This window comes from Garra rufa, chromosome 13, assembly GCF_049309525.1.
Source record: "Garra rufa chromosome 13, GarRuf1.0, whole genome shotgun sequence".
In the NCBI taxonomy this organism is placed as follows: Eukaryota; Metazoa; Chordata; class Actinopteri; order Cypriniformes; family Cyprinidae; genus Garra; species Garra rufa.
Window position 1 is genome coordinate 39,064,662 of NC_133373.1, and position 27,849 is coordinate 39,092,510.

A 27,849-nucleotide genomic window follows, 5' to 3' on the forward strand; every position below is an offset into this window, starting at 1 on the left:
TACATTTTATTTACACACAAAGCTGTTATATCAACTCAATTCTGAGACCATTTCAATGTGATAAAGAGAAAGAATCCACATAATTTACAAAGTTGACAGGATGAATGCATTAAGATCCATCAGGTTCTGAGTTACTGAGGTGTTTTCTGTTTAGATCTCTGGAAGATGAATTAGTGATTAGAAATGAAAGCAAACGAACAAAGGCCTCATATCATAATGACATAAATCACAAAAATAAATCTGTTTCAACGGAAGGAACACATAATCCATAAATTGTGCAAAAAATGTTTAGTATTAAACCAGACTCCATAGAAGTGTCACCCCAATGTGGGTTAATGAGCTTATTATCCAGTAATATCCTGAGAAATATTCATACATAACTGCTTTTTACAAAGATTGTTCAAACTCATGCCGTAAATGCGGAAAATCAAAGTATTGCTCCATCAACACGATTCAGGCTCAGGTGGAGATATTCATGATGGGAGAGCGAGTGACGCTTTACTCTCATGTTTACTACGGTATTCAGGAGGAGATGCAGCACACCTGCAGACGACGTGTTTGTGTTTTACATCTTATTTCATCCTCTCTCTGACTCATGAATGCATCGTACATCCACACAGAGCTCAGAGCACTTGACCTGGATGACGGCACTCGTCTTCATCGTCTGGGAGGCTCAATCTCGGTGAAGGACTGCAGGATTACGTTGGGCAAACGTCTCTTCAGCACTAAACAGAGCAGATAGAGTGAATGTTTTCACTGTATTTTTCACCAATGCTCCTGAAACACTGGATTCATCATGGACTCACCTGCTGGACTGTGTGCAGTCGTCTCTAATGGACTTGTGGCTGATGAAGGAGCTGCTGTTTTCTGCTGTAACACTGTTCCTGTCACAGGAAAAGACAACCAATGTTAGTTTAACCCTATAAAAGCCACTGTATTATATTTGATATATGCATTTTTAATGCTTCTAAACGATCAAACTTTACTGTCACACTCAATCTATTCCATGTCTTGTCATCTGAGTTTTTTATCCAGTTAAACGTTTTTTTTTTTTTTTTTAGTGTAATTGTACAAACGTCCACCTCCGGCTGGTGCTTCATGTGTGCTTCTGCTGTCAAATCTTGACTGATTTTCATCAAGTAAACATCAGAATAACTGTAGTACACTGCAAAAAATGCTTTTCTTTCTTAGATTTCTTGTCTTGTTTCCAGCCAAAATATTTTAAAATTCTTAAATCAGGAAGGATTTTCTAGACAAGTAAAAACTATTTTCTTGTTTTCAGAACACGCAAAATAATCTGCCAATGGGGTAAGAAAAAAAAAATCTAAATTTTAAACAGAAAACAGGAATATTTTTCTTAACCCCATTGGCAGATTATTTAGCTTGTTCTGAGCAAAAACTCAATTAATTTTGATTTATTTTGAAAACAAGAAAATAATTTTTACTCGTCTAGAAAATCCTTCTTGATTTAAAAACGTTTCGATATTCTGGCTGGAAACAAGACAAAACATCTACGTAAGAAAAGTATTTTTTGCAGGGTGGCATTTCCAGATGAACACTTGCTGGACTGAAGCAGCTTGGCTTTACTTGATTCTCCATTAATCATTTTTTAGTCTCAAATCTGATCATCAGGATCTTTTGAGGAAGCGGAGGAATAATCTTCTCAAGCCTCCAAAACATCTCACATCTTTTGAGGAACGTTTTATTAGCTCATCTCTCAATCATCATTGGACTGCATTGCTTTATATGTTTGGATCATTTCAATCTCATCTTACTGAGACATATATTTATATCAGTATCTGCTCTACTGTTTGAAAGATCCCATTGATTTACATTGCAAGTATCAGTATTTATATATATTTAAATATTAGCAATTGCAGCAAATTATTAAATTTGGTCAGTTTGAGCTCATATGTGACCCTGGACCACAAAACCAGTCTTAAGTCGCTGGGGTATATTTGTAGCAATAGCCAAAAATACATTGTATGGGTCAAAATTATTGATTTTTCTTTTATGCCAAAAATCATTAGGAAATTAAGTAAAGATCATATTACATTAAGATTTTTTGTAAAATTCCTACTATAAACCTATCAAAATGTAATTTTTGATCAGTAATATGCATTGTTAAGAACTTAATTTGGACAACTTTAAAGGTGATTTTCTCAGTATTTTGATTTTTTTGCACCCTCAGATTCCAGATTTTCAAATAGATGTATCTCGGCCAAATATTGTCCTATCCTAACAAACTATACATCAACAGAAAGCTTATTTATTGAGCTTTCATATGATGTATATATCTCAGTTTTGTAAAATTTAGCCTTATGACTGGTTTTGTGGTCCAGGGTCACATATATCAGACTCTATGAGCCATGAAAGCCTGATAGAGCAAATATGATTTTTTACAATGAATTTCAAAATATTAGATTTTTCTGATTAATAAATGTCATATTTCAGGTAGGGATGGGACCATAAATCGTTGCAATGCGAATTGAGAAATGATTCAGCATGGATTCTAAGATTTCCGAAACACATCGCGATTGTTTCTGAAATCGATTCTGATCTTAATTTTAATCTGCTGTCAAAATCTAAACTCAGAATCGATTCGCGATGCATTCAGAAGATTTCAGAATTAATCCGTGAATCGATTTATAGTCCCACCTCGAATATCAGGGCTATATTTAGTTTACAGAGCTCTAACACTCTTTCCTTCACTTTTTTATTTGTTCATCTCATAATCCTCATTGGATTGATGTATATGTTTGGATCATTTCAGTCTCATTTTACTAAAACATATTATTGGAGATATAGAGTGACCACTGATATTTGGATAATTTTATATCAGTATCTGCTCTACTGTTAGAAAGATCTCATTGATTTACTGATTTGCAAGCATCAGTATTTCATCATTTAAATAATAGCAACTGCAGCAAACTAATATTTTTGCTCAGTTTGAGCTGTTGTTTCCTCCATATTTTCACTAGATCAGACTATATGAGCCAAGAAAGCCTGATGGAGCAAATATGATTTTTAACAAAACAAAAAAACAAAAACACATGCAGTCAATTTCAAAACATTAGATTTTTCTGATTACTATTGGGATATAATGATTGGGATTGTTGGGGTAGGGATGGGACAAATCGTTGCAACGCGAATCGAGAAATGATTCTAAGATTTCCAAACACATTGCGATTATTTCTGAAATCGATTCTGAGCTTAATTTTAATCTGCTGTCAAAATCTAAACTCAGAATCGATTCACGATGCATTCAGAAGATTCGATTTATCATCCCATCTCTAATATCAGGCTATATTTAGTTTACAGAGCTCTAACACTATCATCTGCGCACACACACGTCTGTACAGTCGGTCCGTAACGCTCATGATTTACCGTTTGCACCGGAGCGGCGTGAGATCAGAGTCTGATAATGAGAATACTGGCGAATCAAAACCCGTTTCTTGGCCATCAGAGATGTGCTGTGATCCTGGAGAACTCCGATCATCCGACAAGCCTGAGACAGAGCAACATCACGTCAATGAACCTGCCGTCACACACGAGTAGATATCATTCCTGATCCCGCAGGACATCACGGGCTCACCTCTCGGAGCAGGTCTTGAGTGTTCATCATGTCGTCTGCTTCGATGCCCAGAGCCCTCTTCAACGAATCTAAACTCTGCAGCAGCTCCACGTCCTGCTTCCGTTCTCTGAGCGTCTGATTCAGACGCCACGTTCTCTTATACAGCGGCAGATCAGACATGAACCGCACCGGATGATGGGACGCTCCTATTGATTTACATTTCTGCTGGAAAAAAGATGAAGTATCATACAAGCGATTGTTTTACAGATGCATTTTTTATTATTATTGCATTTCACAGAAAAGCATCCCATAATGCCTCAGTGAGCAAAACTAACTCGACTGAAGAAAATTAAGAATAAAGAGACTTACAAGCCATTGATACTGAGCTGCTTGCTGTGTTTTCCTGAAGAGAGAGATTGAATGAATAGAGCAGCAGTTTGTCATAAGAAGATTCCTGAAAGATCAAACTCAAGTCAAAGAAATGAAACTGTCATCAACTCACCGTTTTGCCTTTGCTCTTAAGAGGCTGATGTTCATCTTCTCTTCATACTCCTCAAACGCCTCGATGTCAACATCATCCTCACTGCACCAATCATTCTAGGATCGAAACACAGTACAATCTGAGAATAGGGATTCAAACGGACTTTGTTCTTCATGTTGATTCAATTAAAGGTTGATATTAGGACTGGGTACTGAGACAAACCGCATGATTCAATTCAACTTTGATTTACCATCTTGTGATTGCATTCAATTTGAATCAGATTCGATTTCCATTCATTTGTGTATATATATATTGTTCAGTGCATGTTATTTATAATGTTAAAAGTTGCAAACAAATATTTAAATTAAAACACAAACACAAAAAAAAACTATAACTGTGTTATTAAAGTTATGACAACAGCAAATGTTTTTTTTTAATGGCAGATTCATTTAAACATTAAACATTGAAGAACAGGTTCAGTAAAATATAGTGACATGCAGTGTTGGGGGTAACGCATTTCAAGTAACAAGTTAATTAATAATATTACTTTTTCCAAGTAACTAGTAAAGTAACGCATTACTTTTTAATTGACAAGAAAATATCTGAGTAACTTTTTCAAATCAGTAACACCAGTTACTTTCCTCCATTTATTGATTAAAAGCTCTCCTGTCCTCATGTTGAGAGAAATCAAGAGTAAGATGTTACTTTAGCTCTAGAATAAATGTGAACATGCATTAATTCATCTCACTCACTAAAAAAAAGAAACAAATATACAAATATCCTTTATGTATTTAATCCCATTTTATGAACCGATGTCTTTGCTGCCGACCTTCGATGATCCGATTCATCCAGACTAATAAACACAAATGACTCAAGATAATCGAACATTTGTTTTCCTCTTTTTATTGCTGAAGAGTTGACATTTGTTCTTCTGCGGTCTACTGTACAGACGGAGATTTACTTTTCTCTAAACCTGAGGATTTTGCTGTGAAAAGGCTTTTACATTTGACAAAAATACAACCTTTTATATTAAAAACAAACAAGCAAGCCCTGCCCAGATTTAAAAAGTAACGCAAAAGTAACGCATTACTTTCCATAAAAAGTAACTAAGTAACGTAATTAGTTACTTTTTTTAGGAAGTAGCTCAATATTGTAATGCATTACTTTTAAAAGTAACTTTCCCCAACACTGGTGGCGTGTAATATAGTACATATATTTATCATAATGCTCCTCTCTAGAGTCATTTTCGAGTTGGTTCATTAAACGTCTTTCCTGAGGTAAATGTGATGTTACTGATCACAAGCTGTTTTATTGACGTCTTTCTGAGGCTAAATAACTGATTGATCAATTACATCGATTCAAAATTCATTTCAGTATGTTGTTCTGTTTCTTTTAACACCTTCTTTTGTTTAGTTATGTTTATTGCCAAAATTTTAGGAATGCACCAAATGTTTGGCAACCGAAATTATAAATAAGGCCAAATGAATGATAGCGAACAATGCTGTGAGGTGATCAAATAGAGGCGTGCACTAATGATCAAACATGTGTTCAGTGTGGACGCATTTAAAACTGTCTGAGAAAGACACAAAATCATTCCAAGCAGCGACAGCGAGAGACTGTTTAGAAGCGCATCGCATGTCTTCATGAGGAGAGAAAGGTTACTGTATGATGACTGAAATCATCCATTAGTCAATCAACTCCAGAACGTTCTGTTGTCTAATACACCAGACACCAATTGTGTTTATTCTGACAGCAGCTCCTTAGCCAGGGTTCAAAGACCAAAGATGACAATCATTCACAAATCTGCTGCTGCCAGCAAACACTAGGACTGAGCTCTTCTTGCACCAAAATAAAGTCAACATTCAGAAATGTTAGTATTGTCATTTTAGGTTAAATTGTGGTTTGTTGGTAGGCTATAATGTCTACTTGAATGTTACAAATGTTCAGTGTTAAGTAAATATTTGTAAATTATTTTGTAATTGATTTTTTTTTTTTTGAAAAGCAAGACAAAACTGTAAAAAGCACATATTTGTCTATTTAATTTATGCAATAGGGAAAAATACATGGGGGAAAAAACATGTTCAGCTTTGGCCAAGAATTTTCATTTGGGTGCATCCCTAGTAAATTTCATTCTAACATCGGCAGAATTTGAAAGCTGAGGCTCTGTTTCTAAAGTAACAGCTCAAAGCTTGTGATTTACTGGATGGGAGAAGAACTACAAATAAAGTTTTATTAAATTGTTCATGCATCAACTGAAAACAGCTCAGATCAAATCTTGGGATTTAGGAATCAAAAATAAGAATCACTTAAAATCGAGAAATCAGTATTTTTAGTATTTAGTGTTGGGTAAAGTTGCAGTAATTTTAGTCCATATGCGATGGAGTGCTGACTTACGCTGTCTTCTGTGGTCCATCCGTCACTGGAGTACATGATTGCGCTGCTCCCTTCATTGAATTCAGCCTCAGAATCAGCTCGTGGATCGTCTGAAGCCTGTCGTTTCCTCCTCCGCGGCCGCTCGATGCTGTTCTGGATCTCCTCAGGTCTGTGTTCAGCTCTTCTGGAGTCGTGCGTGTGTTCAGAAGTGACTGTGAAACTCTGCTTGGCTAACACCGATGAGGTGCGGCCCTCAAATAAAGAGCATGAAAAACCAGCACTAAGGCCCGTTCTGTCCTTCATCTCCTCAGGGTCTCTCAGATGCTGTTGGACGTCAGTAATGGAGGGCGAAGTGTTTGTTTTCAGATGACTGATGTTTGTGATGATCAGCTCATTGTCAGGATCTGTTTTGACCTGGCGGAACAAGTCTTCACCCTTGTCATCTAGTTGGCAGGACTGGTCCATATCGTCGCAAGGCTCGATCTTAACGTGCACAGAGGTTTTCTCTGTCTCGGGTCGCTCAGAGCCGTTTCTGCAAGCGTCTGTTTGCATCGAGTCACTGTAAGACTCCACTTTGATGATAACTGGAGCACCCTCTTCTGAGACCGGATCTTCACACGGTTCTGTTTTAACAGAGACTGAGGACCGGTGTGTGGATGGGTCTTCTTGAGTGTTTTCTGTAGTGTTTTCTTGAGTCGTTTCAGTCTCATGGCTCTTTTCGGTTGATTTCTCAGTGCATTCGGCGGGTATGGAAGCGGTCGGGTTGTTCACGGTGGGATTGATGAACATGGGCAGTTTTATTAACCGATATCCTCCAGGAAGTAACATCGTGGAAGCAATTCCTGCTGATTCTGGAGCTGTTCCTGTCTGTTCGAGACTTGCGGTCTTGCTCTCAGCAGAAGGTGGGCATATCCTGAAGGAAAACATCCCAGTTTTACCGAGTAAACCGTTCTGTAGACCAGGAGCTGCAGGGCTTCCAATGGTAAAAACAGTCTTTCCTGGCACTGCATGGATTCTGGGTACGATGAATGGAAGAGGTTTAGATGAAGACTTCTTTGGAGCTGCTGGACTCTGCTGCACTAACATAGATGTGGTCATCTGAGCCGTCTGTGGGTCTTGTTGAGCACTTCCTGTAGAGAAACCCGGTGAGAATGTTATATTTGAACTGTACAGCCATATGATTTTCACAATGCAGAAGACACAGACAGAACAACAACAAAAAAAGTACTCAAAATATTTGGATAAATTAATCAAAAGTAGGGCTGTAAAAATGTCACTTGACCAACATTTCACCATTTCATTTGAGAAAACTTTAAGCAGATACGCACTAAAACGCACATATTATCACTACAACCGACTAAAATAAAAGTTTGGTTTAACTTGAAGAAATTATGACAGATATAATAAATAATAATAATTAAATAAATAAAATAATAAATATAATAATACAATTTATTAAAGCTGTTTTTAAGGAATATCATATAATTTGTTTACATTTTGGAAAAAAAAATCTGCCATTTTAAAATAGAATTCCATTTCATTATTATCATTTTAATAATCAGTTTAATAATTTTTTTTTTCTTAAAGGTTTTTTATCACCACTATACACAAACTGCTGCTCTAAAGTTTGGGATCAGTAAGACTTGTAATTGTTTTTTTTAAAGATATCTCTTATGCTCATCAATTCTGCATTTATTTGATCAAAATTTATTTATTTTTTCTGAAAAATATTTTTTTGGAACATGTGATTCCCTTTTGTCAGGATTCTTTAAATGAATAACAAGTTAAAAGAAAAGCATTCATTCAAAATATAAATTATTTCTAACAATATAAATTAGTGGTGGGCCGTTATCGGCGTTAACGTGAGACTCTTATCGGGCGATAAAAAAATATCGCCGTTAATCTATTCTCAAAGTTGGGTTGGGAGCTGATCTAATGCACCACCTGGCCTGTTCTCGAAGACTTACTTTTAGTCATTATTTGGGTAGCACACATATTCTGAATGCCTTCAGCAGAATTCAAATTAGCCATTTTAATCTAGATTAATCTAGATTAATTCCAAGATTTAATCTAGATTAAAAAAATTAATCTATGCCCACCCCTAATTAATATAGAAAAACATTGTTTTTCATTAGAATAATATTTAATTTTAATTGTAATTTTTGCCTGCACTTTTGTTCAAATGAACAGCCTTATCTGACTGACAAATCTTACTGATTCCAAACTTTTGAGCAGTAGTGTGTATGTGATATATTTCCCAGGACATTGGTGAGAACACAGCACTTTAATAGAATAGACCCTGTTATATCATTAACCTGTGCTGTCAGCGCTGGACTGCAGCTGCATGGGTACCGCTGGAGAGATGGGCACCAGCTGGATCATTTGGCCGTTAAACTGACACATGTTCACTCCCGTCATTCCTGCCACCGGCTGCAGAATCACCTGCTGTCCCGGCGGAAGAGCCGAAGCCGGGAGGATCCTGTCAGCACCGGAGACCGGCGGAGCTACAGCGTTTGAAACACGGCCAGGATTAGATGAGTTTGGAGCTGTACGTCTGAGGCCATTAGGAGCCCTGGGGATCGCCGGAGATTGGGTAATGGGCATTTTGAATGCTTTTTTACTCTGGTTTGCTTGGATCACTAAACAAGACAAAGTGAGAGCAGTTTACAGAAAGATGTTACATAATGAATAAATCCCAACCTCGCCACCTACTGGCGGTTTGATTGAACATGTAGAGTATCATGTCATTTATACTAAAAAAAAATAATTTCATATTCGTAACATATTCGTCAAATTGATCAACTTTGCTTTTATCTCACAAATCATTAGGATATTAACTCGGGGTTCTTCTTACACCTTTTCCAAAGTAAAATTCAAGCACTTTTCAAGCACTTTCAAGGTGCATTTTCAAGATTTTCCAGCACTGTGGTAAATTACATATTCACATACATGAGTGCTTTATTTTAAATCAGATGTTATTGTGCTATTAAAAATAACAACTGTCTGGATTGCATATAACATTGCCTAATATAAATAGCCAACATACAGTATACAAATTATATAATTTAAAATATTTGGTCACATATTATAAGTCTAACAAAAAATAACTATTAAGTATGAAAGCAAATTAATATGAAACCAATGCAACTGCATATTCAAGCACTTTCAAGCACTTAATCCAAAACCCAAGCATTTTTCAAACCTTGAAAACACTACATTAAAATTCAAGCATTTTCAAAGAATTCAAGCCCCAGTACGAACCCTGTTAGGGCTGGGCGATAAAACGATAACGATATATATCGCCATAGACAAGAGATCGATATCAATAAAAAATGTGTTCGATAAAACGTTCGATATTTTGTATTCTTCGTCAGCCCGCCCAGCCCCCCTTTAACGTCCAGTTAATTTTATTTTCTATATAGCGCCAGATCACAATAGAAGTAAAGGTTATCTTTCCTACAGAACGGGCCCTTGTTGTTGTATTAAACAAACTAAATAGCCTTATGTTATTCATCTTATTTACACGACGGCATGTGATTTCTGTCTCTACATGATCGCGCGTTTACAATGTCTCCTCACAGACGGGATCGCGGACTCCATTTATAAAAACGGACTTTACTATAGGGCGGAATGCCGCAGAATTCGTCGATTTTTGGATCAATAAATCAAAAGTTGGTCTGTTAATTAATTCAGATCGCGATATGGACTAGTGTCTGTGAAAACTGAAATGCAAAAAGACCATTTCAATATGAATCCTGCATGTTCCGTTTGCCTCTCTATGTATGAATGGAGGAGACGCGTTTTATTTTCACTACACGCATTCTGCACACGTGACGCTCGCGCTCATTTTTGGCCTTTGCATCTCACATGAACAGACAAACTCCAATAAATACATCTCCAAAGCTGCTGTGAGTGTCACTTTTTGTCAATTTTACCGTTTCATTAGTGAAACTAGCATCATTCATACTGTATTACACACTGAAACTTCACGGCAACCTGTCAAAATAAAAGTACGGTTTAACATGTAATTAGTCTTGTATTAATTTGTACAGTATAATGCAGGTGTTTATATGTTCACATTTAAATAATTTACATAAAACAATATATATGATAAAAAATAAAATAAAAAAGAGTCACCACTTAATTGTTGAAAAAATACTATTATTATTAAAACTTTTTTTAACTGAATATAATTTTTCTTCTATGTATCAATTTTAACAGTAAAGCTCCGTTTATTTTTATTTTTAAAAATAAATCAGTGATTTTGCTTTCATTTGATTATCAGAAAAATTAAAACAAGAATTTCTGAAAAAAGCAAAAGTTTGTAGGGTCCTATTGTTCAAAACGTTGAAAGTTTTGGACTTATTTTTTCACTGAAATAAATGTTTTTGTTATTACACAAAGTAGGCTAAAGTACCAGGAAAGAAGTAACATTGGCTACTGGCAACCAGCAATCTGTGCAGCAATAAATATTATCAGCCAAGTACTTTGCAAGAACCTCTGACCTGTGGTCAAGCTGTACTTCTGGGCCATACATTAGCTTGACCATTCACTTCATCCACAATGAATGGGGTTTGAATTGAGGATTAAGAGATAATTAAGTGTATATTGTGACTTTAGACTTATGTTTACATTTTAATTATTTGAGTTTTCCATGGTTGTTGACATTTCTGTCTTAATAAATGAGGGGATTATGATCAGAGGCAGGTTAAGTTTAAAATAAAAATGTTTGAATGTAATATATTTTTCTCCTGGTCCTTATTTTAAATGGGTCATAAAAATATCAATAATTATCGATATCGACCGATATGAAACACCGATATCGTGATATAGTTTTCAGCCATATCGCCCAGCCCTAATTTTGAACATAGACTTGAAAATGCACCAAAGTTACATTTTTATAATTTATGAATGAAAACATTTTGTAATATGATTTTCATGTACAATTTTTATAGTAATGCAATGTCTGATTTTACAATGTTTTTTAAAGGATGAATTTTGAGATTTAAAGTTTTCAACTGATATATAATTTCTTATGATTTCTAAAGTGTGATAGGGAAAAAGGCAATGAAGAAAGTCTTTTTGTGAAACAGGTCTGAACCCCCGGTTATGATTAAGATTTTTTGAAATGCACTCTTGTCATAAATGAATTTATTACTTTTCCTACAAAATAGTGGTAAAATATCTATTTAGGAGTCTTAGACCTTCCCAATGATATAGTTTGTCATGATTAGATTATGACACTTAACCAAACACTGTCCTATCCTAAAATTGACTCTAACGGCTGGTTTTGTGGTCCAGGGCCACATTTTAGAAAAAACGTCTATTCGATGTGTGATTGATTTGAGATTAAGCACATGAATTAATGTAGTTAATCACGTAGTTAGTCATATTACAAATTTAAATCGTTATGTATAGATAAGCTCCAGTGTCTCAGTGTTAAGACAGAAGGTACCTGTGTGTTTTGAGGGATCGATCAGAAGAGTTGAGTTTGAACCGCTCGTGTGAAGTGTTTTGGAAAGCGATCTGCTGGTGTTTTGAGTCAGTGGTTTTATTCTGCCAGTGACGTACGCCGCCAGACGGTTAGCTGGATGCAGCGCTCCCATCCGGCCCAGGATCAGTTTAGCTTGAGCGTATGTTTTTCCATTGACCTGAAATCAACAATGAGGAGTTAACACTTCATCAAAGAGCAACACTATTCAGAGACTACTTAAATACAAGACTTCACCTTTATCGGTCCAGAGCGCAATAGCGTCTTCTTGCCAGCCTTCAGATGACCAGCGGGAACCACTCGAGACAGAAGAGGAAAGTGTTTAGGCTGTGTCTCCTCCGCTGTGTTTGTCTCTGTGATGTGCTGGTTCTCATTCACATTCGGTTTGTTGATTTTCTGACAGGAAGAGCTTTTCTGATGTGACGTATGCTCTCGTTTCTTGGCGTTCTGCCTCCGCTCACGACTCTTCTCTTGCTTCTGTCCGAGGGACACGCTCACCTTGTAAATCAACGTGGATCCGGTTTCGTCTTTTTTAAGATCTTTGGAGAGGAGCTCCACTTTGTAGATGTCAATGTAGAAAGCGGAGGAGACGTGGTTCGTGCTGACGCAGCGGAACAGTTCTTTGAGCACCAGCGAGCGATGGGTCTCCCAGTTACACCCCGAGATGATTTCCAGCACTTTAGTGGGCTCCGGCTCCTTTGGCTTACGGCGCTCATCTAGAGAAAAACACAACAACAACTGATCCATAATTAACCGGACAGAACGCTGTACCATTTCCACACTGGACACAAGGCACTAACACACATTAAAATGAAAAGAAAAAAAAAAGACAATAATTCAACAGAAAGACACCATAAAAAATGTACTCTGAAGGGGCTATTTTAGAATACAGCATTTCTGCAGGTTTTGTTTAGGTAAGAAAAATTACCTTTTCAAATAAAAACAGATATTGGTTCTTGTTTTAATTATAAACTTACTTCATTTTGTTCAATTTCTCAGAAAGCAAAACTTCACATGTTCATTTCGCATCTCTAGTAAATGTATCTTGATTTAAAGAAGTTTACTTTCAGAACAAAAAATGTACAGATGAGATAATGTACTCACCCCCTTGTCATCCGAGATGTTCATGTCTTTCTTTCTTCAGTCGTAAATAAATTTTGTTTTTTGAGGAAAACATTTTAGGAATCTTCTCCATATAGTGGACTTCTATGGTGCCCTGAGTTTGAACTTCCAAAATGCAGTTTAAATGCAGCTTCAAAGACTCTAAATGATCCCAGCTGAGGAAGAAGAGTCTTATCTAGCCAAATGATCAGTCATTTTCTAAACAAATTGACAATTTATATACTTAACCTCAAATACTCATTTTGTCTCGGCTGTGATGCACAGTCAAAAAAACTCCCATCTCATTTGTCTCTTGAACTTAAAAAGCATCCCACATCTTTGTTTTACCTTTTTTGTAAAGGGTGTTTGATCTTTGCACGTTCACTTTATGAACACTGGGTCGGTACTTCTGCGGCGATGAAGGATGATTTTGAAGTTGGAGGAGAAAATCAGATGGGAGTTTTTAGACATACCCTAACTGTCTTGAGTTTACACACACATAGACAAGATAAGAGGTTAAAAAGTATATAAATTGTCTGTTTTTTTTTAGAGAATAATGAATTGTTTGGCTAGATAAGACTCTTCTTCCTCGGCTGGGATCGTTTAGAGCTCTTTGAAGCTGCATTTAAACTGCATTTTGGAAGTTCAAACTCAGGGCACCATAGAAGTCCACTATATGGAGAACACTCCTGAAATGTGTTCCTCAAGAAACATAATTTCTTTACGACTGAAGAAAGAAAGACATGAACATCTTGGATGACAAGGGGGTGAGTATATTATCTCTACATTTTTGTTCTGAAAGTGCACTACTCTTTTAATTTAGCATTATTTATTCTGATATGTTCTGTTTATTTGCAGTTTAAAGCTGCTTTAAAACAATCTCTTTTGTGTACTGCCCTATAGAAATAAAAGATGACCTGACCCATGTGTATGTAAAAGTGTGAATCTGTCCTACTGACCTGGATTCTGAGACGCAGTGAGACGCAGCTGAGACACGCCACTGATCTGCAGTCAAGAGAGAACAAGACAAAGGCATAAACAGAAGGAGAAGTGAAAATCAAGCAGAAACACTGTGTGTGTGTGTGTGTGTGTGTGTGTGTGTGTGTGTGTGTGTGTGTGAGTGTGTGTGTGTGTGTGTGTGTGTGTGTGTGAGTGTGTGTGTGTGTGTGAGTGTGAGTGTTTAAAGTACCGTTTCATCAGATGCTGGAATGCTTTTAGAAGCGGGCAGTAAGTGCACCTGCGGCGGAGGGTTACTGTTATATTCTCGCACACGAGCACAAGTCATCATGCTCTCCAGGTACATGTAAACCGGGTCCTTCTCCGTCTCCTGCAACTGTGATGAGGACAGAAAAATAAAATAAACAAATAATGAGAATACAGTAGGCAGCATTTGTGCACTTAAACAATTTCTAGCTTGGATGGGAGAGTTTCAGAATACTTCATGAATGGTGTCTGACCTGAGGACTGGGTCGCGGCGCGGGTGCATGATATCGCGGCATTCGTCTCGGTGCTGCGGCGGCTTTAGGAGTGAAGAGCGGCTCGGGGTCGTTCTCACCCGTTCTCCTGCACCACAGGCTGCTTACTCTGAGCGCCGGCTCCGGTCTGCCGTCTGATCCTGGGTCAGCAACGGCTGTGTGACAACACAAAACACGGGACACGGGACGTCTCATCATGCGCTCAAGAGATACACAACCATTTACAACACAATCTACAATCACAGAATAAGTTCATTTCACTCAGATCTGACTGTAAAAATTACTGTACAAAAGCTGAAAACAACTGACGTCTGTAGTAGCTACTGTAAATATACTCTACCGCTCAAATGTTTGGGATCAGTACGATTTTTGTATAGTTTTTAAAGACGTTTCTTCTGCTCATCGAGGCTGCATTTCTTTGATCAAAATCCTGAAAAAAACTGTAATATCGTGAAATATTATTTGAATTTAAAATACCTGTTTTCTTTGTGAATATATTTTAAAATGTAATTTATTTCTGTGATACAAAGATGAATTTTCAGCATCATTACTCCAGTCTTCAGTGTCACATGATCCTTCAGAAATCATTCTAATATACTGATTTATTATTTTATTATTATTATTAAAATGCTTAATAGTTTTTTGGAACCTGTGATTTTTTTTTTTCAGGATTCTTTGATCAATAAATGGTTAAAAAGAACAACATTTATTTAAAATAAAAAGGTTTTCTAACAAAACACACTACTGTTTAAATGTTTGGGCTCTGTAAAATTGTATTCTTTTTTTTGTTGAAAGAAACAAATTATTTTATTCACCAAGGATGTGTTAAATTAATAAAAAGTGATAGCATAGATTTATATTGTTAGAAAAATTCATATTTTAAAATAAATGCTGTTCTTTTTAACTTGTTATTCATCAAAGAATCCTGAAAAAAAAAAAAAAAATCACAGGTTCCAAACAAATATTTGGCAGCACAATTTTAATAATTCTAATAATAAATCTGCATATTAGAATGATTTCTGAAGGATCATGTGACACTAAAGACTGCAGTTACAGCTGATGACAATTCATCTTTGCATCACAAGAAAAAAAAAACATTTTATATTGTAATAACATTTTGCAATATTAGTTTTTTCTGTATTTTTGATCAAATAAATGCAGCATTGATGACAGGGTTTCTGCAGATATGAACAAGTGAAATTTAAGACTTTTTAAGACCTTTTTAATACCACCTTATATGAAATTTAAGACCGAACCTGTAATGGAAATAGATATTATATTACATGCATACATGTAATATTTAATGTAAAAAGTAAACATAATTTCATGGCTGTCATAAATTAAATTTATTACTACGATATACTGTGAACTTTTCATATCAGCAGATACTATTCCACACAAAATATCCCCATAAAAGTACCACTAGAAATATCTGATGTAAAAAAAAAAATTCTGAAGCAATATTTTCATCAGTGCTCTATTAGCTTTTACATCTTAAATCTGCATATTTGATTTACCTTTATAAAGGCCTTTTTTTTTTACTTTTGAAATGTATGCATTACCTTTGAAATTTATTTTATGAATTTATCAATAAATTCTAAATGGCTGTTAGCAGTGAGATTACATAATTTACACTGCAAAATTAAAAGTGAGATTAATGTTTTAAATACATTTATTGATTTATAAATATATACATTAGAAATGTTGGGTGTGGAGGCATACTTTTAAACACACTAAACTACCAGCAGGTGGCGGTAAGTCACTTCATGAGCGAGTTATTTCAACTGATTCGAGCAAAACGCTGAATTATAGCAGAACGTTGCTAGGAGAATGCTTCTGCTAATGTTGCATATTGTCTAATATGTAAGTAACTACTTGACTAACTACTTTTTTATTGAGCTAAAATTAATGTAACATTTGTAATTGTGAGAATTTTCAGCAAAAAGCTCACTTGGTATATTACTGAACTATATCATGTCATAAATAAATAATACATTTGAAATTTTTACCTCAGTGTGTTTCTTTAGAGTGCGGTTACATTCATTTGTTTTAAAGTATGTCACAAATAGACCAGAAATACACACATATCCATTATCAATTTCTGTTTACGTTGAATGTATTAAAATATGAATCTTTCTTGCCTTTCGATGCTTCGCTAGTTGTTTTTGTCACTTCAGTTTTAATCAGGCGGTTTGTTCGGTCGGGCAAGTAAAAAAAAAAAAAAAAACATTTTAAAAGTATTTCGAAGGCTGGCGATCAGCTAGCTCGACCTATATTTATTATTATTGATAACATTATATACAGAAAAAGGTCGTTTGACCTGTATTCTGCTACTGCGATTCTGAAGACGTAGTAACTTCCACAGAGGGAGAAAAAAATCTAGTTGTTAACAACTGGCCTTAGCCAAGCCCTATATTCAGTTTTTTCAAGCTAAGTATCGCTAAACTTGCACTCCCTCATAGCTAAAAAGTTAAATCCATTTTACTTCTGCTGTACAATCCGAGAGAGACTCGCGGCAATAACAGAAAGCTGATTGGCTATTGCATGTTGGTCTCATTTGTAGTTTAAATACAGCAAATTATATTTGGAATAGTGAAATAAAGAACTACAACACCACGGAAACAACAAAAAGAGAATTTAAATGAGCATTACAGGTAGCGTTACATGGACATCGGAAAAATAAGACCTGTGTAAAATTATTTAAGACCTAGAACAGCGAATTTAAGACTTTTTAAGGCCTAAAATTTTGATTTTTAAATTTTAGACTTTTTAAGACTTTTTAAGACCCCGCGGAAACCCTGGATGAGCATTAGAGACTTCTTTAAGAACATTACAAGTCTTGCTGATCCCAAACTTTTGAGCGGTAGTGTGTATATCCCAGGTCGTGATGCATTACTGATAAAAGCAAGTGGAAATTCATGGTGATAACTGCCTCTTCAACAAATTTTAATTGAAAGGCATAAAATCTAAACAATAAAAAAAATAATCTGATTGCTACTAACACTGATTGGCGGTTGGAGCGTGCAGACTTACGGAAGGCCATCAGGCTCTTGACGGTGTGCTCTTGGCTGATCTGCGGCGAGCGGACCAGGAGAATCTTGTGCTTGAAGCAGCTGCAGCTGAACATGCACTGCACACGTCTGCAGTGAGTAGATCCTCGCAGTTCTCTGTTCAGACTGTCACACACACAGCCCAGCCGACAGAAGTCTTTAACACACACACCTTCACTGACGTCCCTCGTACCAAACACAGACGCCTTTGCTTTCTGTGCGGATCAGAGAAAATCCATATCAACAAACTCAAGCAAACTCATTATATAGAAAATCATAGCATTCTTACACATATTCTTACTGTACGTCTTAGGAGCAAACGCTTTTTAGTCCCAGTATGAGAAAACTGAACAATATTTTCATACTTTTATGAAAGACTCACAGTTCTCTGATGTTGGTTATTAGTCATATGAAAATTCAGATTTGCTTCACAGAAATTATATTTTAAAGTATATAAAAAAAAAACTAGTGCTTTATTTTAATTTTAAAATTACTATAGTATTTAAAACTGTTATAAATTTATTATAACATATGTAACTATATCTAACGTTTTAGAGCTTTATTTTGATGCATTAATATTTAAAACAATAATTTCAACTTGATAAGCACACATACACAAATGCATAAAATCTTCTGTTTGTCTTGTTTTTATTTTGCAAATATTGTATACATAAAATGTGTTGTTTTAATTTTTGTTTATATAGATACACATATATAAGTAAATAATATTTATATATATATATAATATGATAATAGATTTTAAATAAAGAAATGAGAAATAAAAGACATGAGTAAAAACGAGTAGTCAAATGAAAAAAATTTTCATTGCATTACATTTAAAAAAAAATAATAAAACTTCATTTGATTATCACCGTTTTATTAAATAAATGTGCATTAAATCATAAACCCAGAAAAATTAAAAGCAAAACAATAAAATATAAAAAATATATATTATATATTGCATTTTTTTTTCATTTGGAAAACTAGGAAACCTTGGAGTAGCGTGGAAATGCTAAAATGACAGCATACAGCCCTAGTTAGTGTGCTGTAATCTTACATGGGAGTGTTAAGTAGTGTGTAGTGTGATTCAGTTTGGATCTTTAGAGTGGGTTTGCGAATCATTTGATTGGGTTTGTTCAGTACGTACCTCAGCAGTCAGCAGTGAACTCAGGGCGAATGCGGCTCTGTCAGGGCTGATGTGAGTGGGTCTCTGTCCACGAGAGACGGCGTGTTCTTCCTGCATCAACAGCTCTGTGTGTTTTTGAGCAGATGTAAGGGACGGCGCTCCATCCACAGCATCTCTGTTAAACCTGAGCGTGCGCTTCCGCCGGCGGTACCTTCTCTTGCGTCTGGAGTAAACTTGAACAGGAGCGCTAGACGCCGCAGGACGCTGATGATCATCTTCAGAAGCGCTGCGTTTCCATCGGAGTCTCGCTGAGGAAGAACGCACAGCGGTTTGCGGAGCCGTTCTAACGCGTCGTCTTTTCCGGAACTTGTTTGTGTGGCTGTCACTGAGTCCGGAGGAGGCGGGGTTTGGCGGCGAGGTGCGTGTCTGAAGCACACTATCTAGGGTTCTCACGTAGCTGCTGCTCTTGTGGGGCAGCTGATAGAACACAGGTGACGGAGCGCTCGCTGAAAACACATCGGCCCGTTCGCTGATCCGCCGGCCCTCGCTCTCCAGATACTCATCCAGCATGACCGAGGAAAACGCCGAATGATTGGCTGAGCCTGAGCAGGATGAGAGACATGATAAAATGACACCTGAAGAGAAGTCGACCCAACACATGAAGGAGCTGCTATTGTTGATGTGCTTACTGTCCACTGGGCTCTTAGAATTCAACTTCTCCATCCAGCCTTTGATTCTGGACAGATTGCTCGTCTTTCCAGTGCGAGAAACGAAAGGAGCGTCTGGACACAAAGAAATTAATTAATTAACCGGAATTCTAATATATCATTAATCGAATGTTTTTTAAGGTTTTATGAAGAAAAAAAAATCTCACGATTATTACCGCAAGTAGCTTTTTGTAAATATCACATTACTTTTAACATGTTTTATTTTTAACAATAACCTTCTGTTGTGCAACACTTTATCAAAAAAAAAAGAAAAAAAGAAATTAGTTAAAATTAGTCAAATGAAAAACGTTTTCTTCATTTCATGATTTTTTTTTATTAATTAAACTTCATTTGATCATCACTTTGTTATTAAATAAATGTATTAAATCATAAACCCAGAAAAATTAAAAGCACAACAATAAAATGTTTCACAGAGATCTGTTATTGTGAAAATGTTACTAAATTTTTTAAAGTTTTACGAATTTGATTGATTAAAAATAAAAAATAATAACAATAATAATATTATTATTATCTGGCTTTAAAACAAAAAACAGAAAACATAAAGCAACATTTTTGAAAAAATAAAACATAAATAAAATAAAAATAATATAACTTTAAACTAATATAAAATTAAATTAAAATAAATAAAAGATGAATAAAAAAAAAGAATCAGAGTAATAATAAGCAATACAATTTTTAATAAGTTGCTGTTAAATTGTATAACTTTAATACCCTTTTTAATTACTGAAAGTTAGTTTAAACATTGAGACAGAATCCTAAAAAATTAAAATGCATAAAACAAAAAGATTAAATAAAAAAAACAAAATTATAAAACAGATTGAATAGAGCCTTACGGGAGGATGATGTGAGGACAGGTGAGGGCAAAGGTAAAGCAACACCCAGGTAATGCAGGTCTATGGGTGCCGCCGGATCCAGAAGATTCAGTTTCATCCCGACTGAGGAGAAGCGAAAACAGAAAACAGAAATTAATGAACCAGACAATCAAAAGACAAACTGCAGATGGTTTATGAGTGCTGCAGGTATCTGATCTGCTTCCTTTCACATTTTCTACTGAATGGATTTGAAAGTGTGTTAAACGAAGCTGACTATCACACATCTCACTGTTAGCTCAAAACATCATTGGAGAGGGTTCACAGATCTGCTGATGTTTGTGTGCCGGTCTGCATTTACCTTGTTGAAGTACAGGATGAATGATCTGCCGGTTCTTGAACTTCTTCAGGTGTTGTAGTAAGACCAGCTCCTGCTCACAGATCCAGTCTTCTGATGATAAACCAGCTCCTGCACAAACCACAGACATGAGCACCGCTTCAGTGCGGAGGACGATCAGCGATCACGAGTGTACAGACCTGCATCAGGCGCTGGGGTCTCCGCTCGAGTCTGTGTGTGTGATGATGATGATGATGATGATGATGATGATGGAGATGGCTCCTCAGATCTCCTGGTTTTTCCAACATGAACATCCAGAGCCTCCTGTGACACAAACCAGCTGATGAAGAGCGATCCAGCACACGCACAAAATTAACATTTGAGGTAGGGATGCACCGAAATTAAAGTTCTCGGCTAAAGTTGAACAAAATTAAACGCTGGGCAGAAGGCAGATTACCGAATACAGTTTTATGCGTTTTTTTCCCATTTATTTTGCCAATTTTTTCACCATTGCATAAATTAAATAGCCAAAATGTGCTTTTTAAATGTTTGTCTTGCTTTAATAAAATAAAATGAAAAAAATCAATTAAAAAATGAAAAAATATATTTACTTAAGTGAGACACTCCAGGTGAAAAAACTAAACACTGGATGAAGTCAGTTTCTGAATTCTTGTTCAATGTTTTTTTTACATATTAACGGTCAAAGGTTTTTACAAAGGGAATTTGGGGTATCTCATTTTGCCACTCCATAATTCAGAAAAAAAAACTTAAGACAGGAAACACTATATTTTTTACAATTTTTGGGGGAATAAAAAGTTGAATAAAATCAAGCAAATTATATCTGAACAAATCCCTCTGTAAAAACCTTCAGAATATAGACAGTAATAAAAATGTAAAGTGTGGTGTGTGTAAGTGCAGCTGAAGTGGAGATTTATGGCTCAGTGTAGGAGAAAAAAACTCATTTTGAGAAAATGGCCTTTAAAAAATATGCATTGTAATTGAAATCTATTGACAATTAGATAAAGTGCTATAAAAGAAACACTTCAGTGTGTTTTGGATGTTTTCTTTCCACTAGTCTGAAAAAACATTTTATGAAAACCCAAAAAGCCCAAAATCTCAAACTTGACAGGTGCATGAAAAAACAGTGTTTTTGCCTGCAGTGTCTCCCCTGAACACTGAACATTTCTAACATTCTAGTAGACATTACAGCCTACCAACAAACCACAATTTAACTTAAAGGAACCGTATGTAAGAAATTTATTTCAGTAAAATGGCATCATAAAATGGCCCTGACATGTCACTAGACATTAAGAAATCATGTTCATTTCAAATACTTATATCACTGACAACAGTGGTCCGGCCAGGATATTGTCATTTAAAAGTGAGAGTTGCAGCCCTCAACTGATGTTATTGTAGTCATTTTGTGTTTTGGCCTGAGGCTCCACCCTCCAGATATCGACCAATCACGAAGTCAGTAGAGTTTCGTCCTCCGGGTTGCCAGCTCTGCTCTAGATAATACATATACATAAACATGTATAACGTTACGAAACCTAAAAGACCTCGTTATGAATCCGAAATACGTCGTGACAAAGTCTGAAATAAAACAAGGATTTGTATAGGAGATGCCTTTGAACTTGCCATTGGAAGCTCCTTTTAGCAGCCTACGTTCCTGCTGGATCCTGCAGCTTAGCTCGCAACCTCGAGTCAGGCGGAGGGAATACACCATTCTACAGTATTTTGAAAGTGATTGCAGTACCAGTTTTGGCCACAATCCTACATACATTCCTTTAAAATGAATAAGTTAGTAAAATAATATTCTTTGGCCATTTTTTTTTTTTTTATTAAATTCTTCAATCAAACAACAGTGGTACTGGTATCTCGTAACAACAAGTACAGCAGTTAGGGTTAGACATTTAAATGCATACAAATGCTTAGAAGCAAAGACATAAATAAAAGGAAATTATAAACCAAATTTAGAAAGACATAGTCACTGAGTACCTTCAAGAAAGTTCCAGAGGGAGGACCAAATGCTTCTTTGGCCATTTTTAAGAGCCCCTTCTTGAATCAGGCATGTGTTTTTAATGTACAAATAAATGCAGCCTTGCTGAGTAAAGGAGAATGTTAGAATAAATGTATTAATAGAGCTGTTGGAATTATTGTTAGCATTATCTTTGGTCTTTGAACCCTGGCTAAGGAGCTGCTGTCAGAATAAACACAATTGGTGTCTGGTGTATTAGACAACAGAACGTTCTGGAGTTGATTGACTAATGGATGATTTCAGTCATCATACAGTAACCTTTCTCTTCTCATGAAGACATGCGATGCGCTTCTAAACAGTCTCTCACTGTCGCTGCTGGGAATGAGTTTTGTGTCTTTCTCTGACAGTTTTAAATGCTTCCACACTGACCACATGTTTGATCATTAGTGCACTCCTCTATTTGATCACGTCACCTCATTGTTCGCTATCATGCATTCAGCCTTTTTGCTTTTGAATAATTTCAGTTGCCAAACATTCGGTGCATCCCTAATTTGAGGTGTTCTAACACATAAATGTTTATCTTCATAAATCATAACTCAGAAGCATCTTTCATACCTTGGCAGTGAAGGACACAAACAGCACGCCCTCCACATCCTCCAGGTCGGGCCGCATGGACGTGTTAGTGACGGCGGCGCGGCTGACGGCAGCAGATCTGTGGTTCTTCACGTTAGACCACCACTTGGACTTGGCTTTCTTCGCCCCGCTCTTCCAACCCCTGCGGTAAACACGCTTCAAGCCACGGCCGGCAGCGGGACGGGTCGGAGCGCTCGAGGGTTTGGGCGAGCTGATCTGACTTCTGTCTGGTTCTGAGCTCTCAGATGATCTCAGTGTCACAGGCTCAGCTGGAACACAGTCATCTCTGATGAGCCGTTCACCGTCATCGAGTTCATCATGAGACGGCCGCTTCCTGTCAGACAGGATTCCCTCTTCACTGGCCTCAGATTCATGACGTCCGAGTGTTGAGCTGCTAAACAGGTGAAAGAAGATCAAATATCATGATGACAACAGGGTGAATCTCATGAAAACTATTAGAAAATGTGTTCAAAACACAAGAATAAGAACATTTACAGTAAAATATGGCTCAGAACTTCCTTCTTGTGACACAAAAGCAGGTTAAATTAAGAACTAAAAACCAAAGATAATCAGAGCTGAAAAATGATTAGTCATGATTAATCGATGTGTGCATACTGTGTGTATGGTGTATATTTGTTGAGTATATATAAATGCACACACATACATGTATTAGTACATATTAAGGAAAAATGTTAGATTTCTATGTAAAATATTTAGATTTATATAGGAGTGTTTACATACAAATACATTTTTTGCAAACAAACTTTTATTTTGAATCGATTAATCGTGACTAATCACTTTGCAGCTCTAAACTTATAATCACTATAATCATGTATTGATGTGATTTATTGACTTCTATGCTTCAATTTTTTACAACAAACCTCTGTTGTGCAGCACTGTGTTTGCCAAAAAAAAATAGAATTATTAAATTTTCATTTATTACATTGCCTTCATTAGATTACCACTGTTTTTGATAATAAAGTTGTATTAAACCATAAATAATTCAATAAAGCTTGCAGATTCATTTGATTCAACATTTTGATTATTAAATTTTAATTAAACCATTAAAGCATACTAAAGAAAAAAAATGAGAACATGAGGAAATAAACTCAAAAGCCAAATATAAAACAGCCCTAAACCTTTAAATTGTATATGTTTCAATATTTAAATTAATTAGATGCATTTTGATTGCTAAAATTTTAATTTAACCAATAAATAATGTTTTTTAATATGAAATTAAAACAAAAAAATTATAATAATAATTTGGGAAAAAATAAATAAAATTTGGTTAAAAAATAAAAGAGCACAAATGTGTTAATCTTTCAATAAATAGATGTTAAATTGTATAAGTTTTATGATTTCAAATGATTAGTGCTACTTTCAATTACTAAAATTTTATTTAACCATTAAAACAGAACACTGATTCCTTAAAGGAGAACTCCGGTGTGATTTTGACCTGAAGTGTATTGAATCATGATACCGAGTGTGAACGTACCTTGCATATCTCATCTCGGTTTGTGTCCAGCTGTCCGAAATCTGGGGTCAGTTAGCCGATGCTCACAACAGGCTGTCTATGAGAGTCAACAGGGCATCGGAATAGCCATGTAAATAAATCACTGTTTTACGCCATTTACGAGGCACAAAGTAGCTCCACACCTCATTGGTAGACTTCCAAGGGCCCTGACATTTAAAACGAGACATTGAGAACTCAGAAAAAGCACCGGTAGTTTATTTACAAGAAGATTTATACAGACAGTACCTGGAAAAGAAAATCCGGTCGCCGCCATCCTGAATTTAGTCACGATAAGTCGAGTGTCGAGCACCAAGGAATTTATCTGGTTATCAACGTATCAGGTTGTAGTTTCCTTCGTGCTCGACACTCGACTTATCGTGACTACATTTAAGATGGCGGCGACCGGTCTGTTCCTGGTGGAAAATGTCTGTATAAATCTACTTGTAAATAAACTACCGGTGCTTTTTCTGAGTTCTCAATGTCTCGTTTTAAATGTCAGGGCCCTTGGAAGTCTACCAATGAGGTGTGGAGCTACTTTGTGTCTCGTAAATGGCGTAAAACAGTGATTTATTTACATGGCTATTCCGATGCCCTGTTGACTCTCACTGACAACCTGTTGTGAGCATCGGATAACTGACCCCAGATTTCGGACAGCAGTGGACAAGACGAGATGAGATATGCAAGGTACGTTCACACTCGGTATCATGATTCAATACACTTCAGGTCAAAATCACACCGGAGTTCTCCTTTAACAGGGCTCGAAATTGCAACCATTTTGGTGGCATATGCTCCCAAAATTTAATCTGCGCGACCTCTAAATATATTTGGGATCATTTGTGCGAGTGCAAGAAATTGTTGCGGTGCGACTTGTTTTCATTGCATTACAAAACTTTCGCTAGCCTAACTACTGCACAGACTGCTGTGAGCTGCTGCAGTGACAGCCTCGCCGTTCTCTCTCCAATAGTACATAACCAATTAAACGGAATCTTTAAATTCTTAACTTTAATGCAGATTTGAGATATTAGCCGTCAATCACTCCCTGTCACTTTGGAGTTTTTTGCTCCAAATGTTGTTGTTTCTTCTCTCTCTCAACTTCCGTTTCGGATTTGCACAAACTGCATTGCAATTAAGGGTGTGTGATATGATTTGATTATGATTTTTGATTGTGGACCATTAAAATCTTTTCACAATATGCTTTTGAAGAAATAATAGTATCGTGCTGCAGCGCACATTCTGTCAGATGCAATTCTGGCGCCTCCGCCTCAGTATAATGTACAAGGCATACATTCACATCAGACTTTTCAAAATCCCGTTTGTGGTCCCCCTCTTTCGAATTCTTTTGTTAAATTAATGTGTTAATGCACGGTCAGCACCGCCGAGAGTTTAGTGCGATCGTCAAAACCAAACCGAAAGCAAAACATGCACGCGCATTCAAAGCCAATTTTAACATCCCACGTTTAGAGAGTGACTCCCTAATGTGCGCAAATTAGGCTACATGACATACAGGCTCTTATTAGTATGTGGGTTATAATAGGTTGTGTATTTGTCTATAGCTCTGTATCATGCTTGAAAAATTCGGTCTCTATTTGCACTTTGAAATTGAGAGAGTAGCCTACTTTGATTATGGCTGCATTTATTGTTTGCACTTAATAGGATTAAGAAAGAATTGTGTAGTTTATTTTTTGTTATTTCTACCATAGATTGTTTAAAAATGCAGTCGTTGGCTCTAATTTAAATGGCTCAACCTATAATAGAGAAAATAAACATCTTGTTCATGTACTCATATTTTAATATATTCTTGTCCCTTGCTTAAGGTTTAAAATAAATATTTTAAAAAAGCCTTTCAGAATCCAGAGTCAGCCCATTTGCTTGTAAAGCATCAGCAATCAGAATCAGCCATGAAGAATTAAGTTTGGCACATTACTAAAAAGAAATGCCGGGATGAGTGCTGGCTGATCTGCTCAATTGGCAGTTGGCAGCTCCTTAATATTCATTGGGTGCTCCAAATTTTTTTTTTGGTGCTCCTAACTTTTTAAAGTTGGGAGCACCAGTGCTACCAAGTAAAAAAGTTAATTTCGAGCCCTGCTTAATTTGTGAAAAAATAAAAAGGAATTCATGGGGACTTAAAAATGAAATTTTTGTTAAACTTTTAATAAAATGTTATTAAATAGCATATAATTAATTATTTCAATTTATTAGCTATGCTTTCTGATTATTAGATTACTTATTTTAAAAAAAATTACTAAATACAGGTCTTAAAGTCATAAATGTTTGTTTGCAACATCATTTCTGACACGCACCTGCTGTGTTTGTGATGGTTATTGTTGTGGCGGCCCGCGGGCGTCGGCGAGCGTCCGTTCAGAGCGAGCTTGAGTTTGTTCTGAATGAGGCGAGCGCTCGGGCCGTCCTCTCTGAACGCCAGCATGAAGGGGTTGCAGTCGATCTTGAGGCGGGTGATCGTGGGGTTCTGGTAGCTGGTCACGGCGTAGAACTCTGTTTTAGGGAAGGTGAACATGTGGACGTCCGGGCCGTCCAGCGGGACAGTCTGATCGGGACAGGCGCTCACGGGAACCACGTAGAGGCGCGGTTGGTAGCGGCGCATGGGATGCAGAACCACAACATCATCTCGCTCCTGAGAGCCGTGCGACAGCTTCACCTTGTAGAAGGAGACGGGCCCGTCCATCCAGCGCTGACCCGGAGCCGGAGAATCAGGATGGAAACACACAGGACTCTGGAGGTGCGTCTCGCCGGCTCCGTCAGGCTCCCACGTCTCCCCGTTCCATCGGTGTCGGAAATCATCTACAGGAGCGATGTCCATGATGAGGAAGTAGCTGAGGTCGGGCTGTAAACCGCTCAGACGGAAGCGGCAGCAGGGGAACATGCGTCTGCCCTGCTCCGTCAGGATCATCTCGGTGCCCAGGCTGTGAAAGCGGCTCCAGACCGACTCGTTCTCCAGCGTGACGTCCATATCTGCAGCCGCTGAAGCGCTCTGTGTGGGAGAAACGTCGCTGGGTCTCAAAGCCACGGCCTGAGCAACAAACCCATCAGCTGCTGTTTTAATCATGTCGTTGTTTCCCAGCATTCCCTCTGCTGTGCTGTCCATCGCTGCAAACGTCAGCTCATCTGCAGGCCGGTCCACATCTGGCATTGGCTTCGACTGATTTCAGCATCTGAAACTGC

The 27,849-nt window shown here is 36.8% G+C and overlaps 1 protein-coding gene across 1 annotated transcript; it reads right to left on the minus strand.

Moving 5' to 3' along the window:
* On the minus strand, positions 1-27,841 carry mgab (MAX dimerization protein MGA b). Its single transcript, XM_073852801.1, has 21 exons — positions 26,970-27,841; positions 23,139-23,550; positions 20,746-20,869; positions 20,570-20,677; positions 20,233-20,334; positions 19,361-19,453; positions 18,693-19,273; positions 17,529-17,760; positions 14,478-14,650; positions 14,210-14,353; positions 13,980-14,025; positions 12,157-12,635; positions 11,884-12,079; positions 8,744-9,067; positions 6,450-7,558; positions 4,077-4,171; positions 3,944-3,977; positions 3,596-3,799; positions 3,388-3,508; positions 807-884; positions 1-725 (listed from the first exon to the last, which is right to left on the minus strand). The coding sequence occupies exons 1-21, from the start codon at positions 27,815-27,817 to the stop codon at positions 658-660; spliced, it is 5,571 nt and encodes a 1,856-aa protein (XP_073708902.1). The 5' UTR covers positions 27,818-27,841; the 3' UTR covers positions 1-657.
* Positions 27,842-27,849: the final 8 nt, after the last annotated feature.